Source organism: Gracilinanus agilis, chromosome 2 (genome assembly GCF_016433145.1).
Source record: "Gracilinanus agilis isolate LMUSP501 chromosome 2, AgileGrace, whole genome shotgun sequence".
Taxonomy (NCBI): Eukaryota; Metazoa; Chordata; class Mammalia; order Didelphimorphia; family Didelphidae; genus Gracilinanus; species Gracilinanus agilis.
Genome location: NC_058131.1, coordinates 324,281,539 through 324,287,538, shown reverse-complemented (window position 1 = coordinate 324,287,538; position 6,000 = coordinate 324,281,539). Strand labels below are relative to the sequence as shown.

The 6,000-nt window shown below is 39.4% G+C and overlaps 1 protein-coding gene across 1 annotated transcript in view; it reads right to left on the bottom strand.

The window, feature by feature from the left end:
- Positions 1-287: 287 nt before the first annotated feature.
- Positions 288-6,000, bottom strand: part of MEGF9 (multiple EGF like domains 9) — a 110,186-nt gene continuing 104,473 nt past the window's right edge. The window contains exons 4-6 of the mRNA XM_044661508.1: positions 5,269-5,412; positions 2,819-3,088; positions 288-739 (exon numbers count right to left, since the gene is read on the bottom strand). Coding sequence (XP_044517443.1) covers positions 288-739; positions 2,819-3,088; positions 5,269-5,412 — 866 coding nt within the window. The remainder of the gene's footprint in view (positions 740-2,818; positions 3,089-5,268; positions 5,413-6,000) is intronic.

The window sequence follows — 6,000 nt, the reverse complement described above, 5'->3', positions numbered from 1 at the left end:
TTTGGTCTTGCTACACACTCCTGCATGGCTGGGTACAAAAATATATTTTGCTTCAAGTCCTTAACAATGGTGAATTCAATAGATCTTCTTGGGGAAACAAAGGATGACAGGCTGAAGGCATTACAAATTTTTACCTGAAATTTTGGGATGTACTACACACCTTTGCTTTTTCAGCAAGCAAGGCCAGGTTCTGCCCCAGGTACCATTGCTGCTGCTGCTGCTGCTCCCTTTAGTAAGCACTGTGGCTTTAGCAACACTAGAGGAATTTGGTTCACTCTATTCAGGCTTTAAGCTTTGTAGTTATGTATGGGAGTTGTGAGCGTCAGCTGTCCATTGGGGGCCACCTCATTGCCATCATCTTCCAATAAGCCGGACACGTCAGCATTAGGGATGCTGTCATGGTAACTGCTAAAGCTGATGTTGTCCTCTTTCAGTTCAATGGTCCAAAAGGGGGCATTGAGTTTTCGGTTTTGATACTCTCTATATGTGTATACGGCCCCTACAAATCCCATGAGCAGGACCACCACAATGATGATGACTGTCAAAATGATGATGTTGAATTGAGTCCATGATACATCAGCTAATGCTGAGGTGCTATTTTCAGATGATCCTATTGAAAAGATAGGCTGCAGAGTGGTGGGGGTAAATGTACTATTTGCAACTGTAGTGAGTGGTGATGTAGACAAAGTAGCATTAGAAACCAAAGTGGCAGACCCTTCAGTCGTGGTAACAACAATTTCTGAAAATAAAGAGAGAAAATGAACAATAAAACACAATTAGCTAGCTCTGGAGAAGACTACAAACAATATCTAAAAGAGAGCTTAGGTTTCAAAAAAATAAGTATCATGATAAGGATGAGGGCCTAGAAACCTAGGGCAATTCAAGTGCCATATATGTGGCTGGCTTCTAGTGTGAACATATGTCCACCTAAATATATTCAAGAGAATTCCACAGTATCTTTCATCATTCCCTTGGGTGGAAGTGTAAATTCTTCCAAGTCAGTGAATATGCCATTATCAAGACCTAAAGCATAAGTTAAGGTAGGTAATGAGGGATGTATCTATACAGAGTTCCATGGTAAGCACTTGAACTCAAAAAATGCTAACATATCTAGAGGTTTTTCACAAAGGCAGTCTCAGATTTGTCACTTATTAGTTATACAAACTAGTAAAGTGATTTCAGTTCTCTGTACCTCAGTATCTGTCTCTGTAAAATGAAGATAATATTCATACTACATACCTCAGAGACTTGCTATAAGGATCAGAGGAAATATTAGAATTAAAAGTATTTTATAATCAAACTATGTAAATGTGGGCTATTGATCTAATAACACCTTGAGCATCCTTTCTGAAGACGTTATACGCCATCCATCAACTTATCTAAATTCTCTATGACTGTTTTTATTTTCTGCGGACAAAAAAAACCTCTTTTGTTACATGATAACAACAACAAAAAACCCTCATCTTCTGTCTTAGAACCAATACTAAGTATTAGTTTTAAGGTAGAAGAGCAGTAAGGTCTAGTTCAAGCTAAGTGACTTGCCCAGGATCACAACAGCTAGGAAGTGTCCAGAGGCCAAATTTGAACCAGAGCCTCTTGTCTCTAGACCTGGCCCTTTATTCACTGAGCCACCTTGCTGTCTTCTTTTCTTCCTTTTTTTTTTTTTTAAACCCTAACCCTCTCTTAGAATCAATACTAAGTACTGATTCAAAGGCAGAAGAGCATTAAGGGCAAGGCAATTGGCTAAGTGATTTGCCCAGGGTCTTACTGATAGAAAGTGTCTGAAGCCAACCAGATTTGAATCCAGGACTTTTTGTCTCCAGGAAGGCCCTCCATCCGCTGTGCCACCTTGCTGGCCCTGAGGATATCAATTATTACTATGGAAACGTAATAGAGGCCAGGTGGAAGTGTGAAACACATATTTTTATAAAAAACCCTTACTTTCCGCCTTGGAGTCAATACTGTGTATTGGCTCCAAGGCAGAAGAGTGGTAAGGGTGGGCAATGGGGGTCAAGTGACTTGCCCAGGGTCACACAGCTGGGAAGTGTCTGAGGCCAAATTTGAATCTAGGACCTCCCATCTCTAGGCCTGGCTCTCAATCCACTGAGCTACCCAGCTGCCCCCATGAAAACCATATAAAGGCTGTCTGGGTCCCAAAGTGAGTCTCAAATTTCCTGAATTTAAAATGGAGGTTTGGGATGGGTACAAACAAATTAGAAAAGAGAGAGACTTCCCCGGGGAATCATCTAACAAACTCCACTTTTAGAATCCATGAGTACAGAAATCTGAAAGGCTCATTTTGCTGCCACCAGTGCTCAGATAAACATTTAGAAAGTGGAAATAAAGTTTTCCCAAGATGGAAACAGCAGTCAAAGATGCACTCATTTTCTGGTTTTTCTTTTCCTTTTAAAGAAAGTCATATGGGTTAAAATTGGTTAGAGACTCTCTGAAGTCTAATCCTTTCTCTCTCTCTCTCTCTCTCTCTCTCTCTCTCTCTCTCTCTCTCTCTCTCTCTCTCACACACACACACACACACACACACACACACACACACACACACACACACACACCTCTTCAAATATATATATATATAAAAATATAATATGGGTAGTCAAAAGTCAAATCTGGAGATATGAAATCTTGTAGTAGCCCTGGCTGAATTGAGGTGGGAAGGGCTAGTGGTAACAGAAATGAGGGGAAAGTGTTCTTGGGGCTAGAGAGGAACTGTGGTTGATTTTGCTGTGAACAAGGCTGAGTGGGCTCCTCCAGTAGGTGTTGCTGGAGGGCTTATAAATTCTGTTCTTGGATGAGGGCTTACCTTTCTTGATACAGCTTCCCTTGTGGTCTCTGACATAGCCTTCCTGACAGTTCTCACAGTGAAAGCCAGTAGTATTGTGGAGGCAGTCAATACATTCACCGCTCTCTGGCTTGCAGATCTTCGGAGTTCTGATGGCATCCACATGTCCGAAACACTCACACTTCATACAGATACTGTCAGAATTGTAATAGCCATTTTCACAGGTATTGCAGTTTGGGCCTGTGTAACCAGCTTTGCATTGATCACATTTAGGCACCAACTCCCCTGAATCTAAAAAGGATTCAAAATATCAACATGCTTTAATGTGGGCCTATAGACAGGATACTGCTAATTCTGGAAAAAAAAAAATTTAAACCAATTTCTCCTACTTCCTACAGTTCAATACCAAGAGATATATAGTGCACAATGAATGAGATCAGCATTAATTCTAATGCACCTGAATTCTAGATCAGTTCTGCCAATAGCCATTTGATCTCAAGGCAATTCGGCCTCCTTCTTTGAATTTCAATTTCACAGAATTGCAGAGTTTGAGAGCTGCAAGGAACCTCAGCAGTTAACCTGTCCATCTCATATCCCAAAGGAAGTCCCACTACCACATACCAGACAAATAGACATCCAGCCTCTGTGAAGCTCTAAGGAGGGCAATAGATTCCCATCCAAGGGAGAACACATTCCACTTCTGAACTGCTCTAATTGTTAGGAAGTTCTTGTCATCAACTCCAATTTACTTCTTTGTAACTTCTACCCACTGTTCTTGGTTCTTCCTTCTGGGGACAAATGGAATAAGTCTAATTCCTCTTTGTAGATGACAGCTATCATGTCCCTCCCGCTCCTCTTTGCACCTTTTCTCTTTTTCAAGGTAACTGTGCCTAGCTTTTTTCCATTGATATTCTGACCCAAACTCAAGAACCTTTGTCATTTGGGTTGGACAATTCTAAATACTTTCCAGTTTATCAATGTTCTTCTTAAATGGTGGCACCCAGAACTGAAATGTTGTGTTATAAGCAGGAGTACCATGGGATTATCATCTTATTTCTGGAAGCCATGTCTCTATTACTGTGGTCTAAGACTACATTAGCTTTTTTGGCTACTACATATTATTGTTGACAAATGAGGAACCTGTACTAGGTAGTTTCTATAGGATCCATCCATTCAGCCAAAAAGCATTTCTTAAGCACTTACCTATGTGAGAAACAATGACACAAAGATTCTGACAGCTTACTTTGTTTTTTTTAAACCCTTACCTTCCATCTTAGAATTAATACTGTATATTGGTTCCCAGGCAGAAGAGTGGTAAGGGCTAGGCAATGGGGGTCAAGTGACTTGCCCAGTCACACAGCTAGGAAGTGTCTGAGGCCAGATTTGAACCTAGGACCTCCTGTCTCTGGGTCTACCTCTCAATTCACCTAGCTGTGCCAACAGTCTACTCTGAAACCTCTTGGATCTCAAACTTTTTATGCTGTAAGGTCCTTTCCAATTTGAACATTTTAGGATTCAGTTATTCTACTAGCTGCTTGGCTTCCAGAGAGTATAAGAGAAATCTGAGGTATCTATTTTGCTAGGAAAGGAATGATATATTATATATTATAATAGTTGATAAGAGTAGTGCTTAGCTTCACAAACCCTCTGCAGAAACTGTTACTGTTTATATTGAATATTTGCCAAACTACCTGTTCCTACTAGGCAATAAAATAAAGCTTTCAAAACTTTAAAGTAACTGACAACGTGTATGTGTAATCATGTTAAATAAGTTGGAGAGCATTCCATGGTTTACTTTGGCATAATAAAGAAATTAGGAAGGATATGGTAAGTTATCAAAGACTTCTTCATTCCAGCCAGGGAATGCTTCTAAGGCAGAACTCTAACATGGGGACCATTAGCCATTTTGCAGGGTTAATGATGTTACCCTTAGTAGTGTGAGAATATGGCCTAAATAAATGTCTTGATAAAATTATCCTGTTATGGTGAGTTAATTATTATATGAAGTCATACCTATCTATTCCACATCTGCATTAATTTTTATTTCTGAATATATTCATAGTCTTTTAGATTTAGAAATAATATACTTTAGAAGCTGTCTATTTTGTTCCTTTCATTTTGAAGACAAAAATTTAAAATGGCAAAGCAGTTTGTTCCACAGGCAGCTAAGCAATAGAAACAGACTCAACATGACTGTCCTAGGTTCAGACTCAGTATTCTTTTCCCATACTGGGCTGGCTTCCAACTGGCCCCCAAATAGCAAATAGTTTAGTTTTAATTTAAAGTTTAATCACCATTTAATAGTCAAACTTACTAGTTATCCAAGTTGGGCATATCACAATATTTGGCCCCCATTTTTCTTATTAGAAGATTAGACTAGATATAGTAGTATGTCAATGAATGGTTTTCTACTATAAATGTTTGACTGATCAAACCTTTCATTCCAATATAGATTTATGGAAAAGCCTTACGAATGGAACAATTGCCTGTAGATGTCACTGCTGAGCATGGGCACCGAAGACATTTATGAAAGGCAGTGGGACTCTTATAGAAACCATCTTTGCATCCTTCACAGTGGTCTCCTTTGCTGTTTCCTTGGCATTTCAAACAGGTACCTGAAAGAAATGATTTAAAATGCTTAGAGGTGTAGGTGCCTCTTGTTTGTTTTACTCAAAATAAAATTTAGTTATTCAATTTGACAAGCATTTATTAAATGTCTATTACGTGCTGGGGCAGCTGGGTAGCTCAGTGGATTGAGAGCCAGGCCTAGAGACGGGAGGTCCTAGGTTCAAATCCAGCCTCAGACACTTCCCAGCTGTGTGACCCTGGGCAAGTCACTTGATCCCCATTGCCTACCCTTACCACTCTTCCACCTATAAGTCAATACACAGAAGTTAAGGGTTTAAAATTTAAAAAAAAAAAAAAAAAAAAAAGTCTATTATGTGCTAATGCTGTGCTTTGTCCTGGGGATGGGAAGAGAATACACATTTTTATATTGCACTTAATTTACATAATTAATAAGTGTCTAAGGCCAGATCTGAATTTAGGTCTGTCTGATTCTAGACCCAGGGCTCTATCCACTGTGCCAAAGAAAAACTAAACAATCCCTATCTTTAAGGAGCTTATATTCTACTGTGATGGCAGTTAGGGAAGGATATGAATCATAAGATTATAGGATCACAGATGATAAATACAAAGTAATT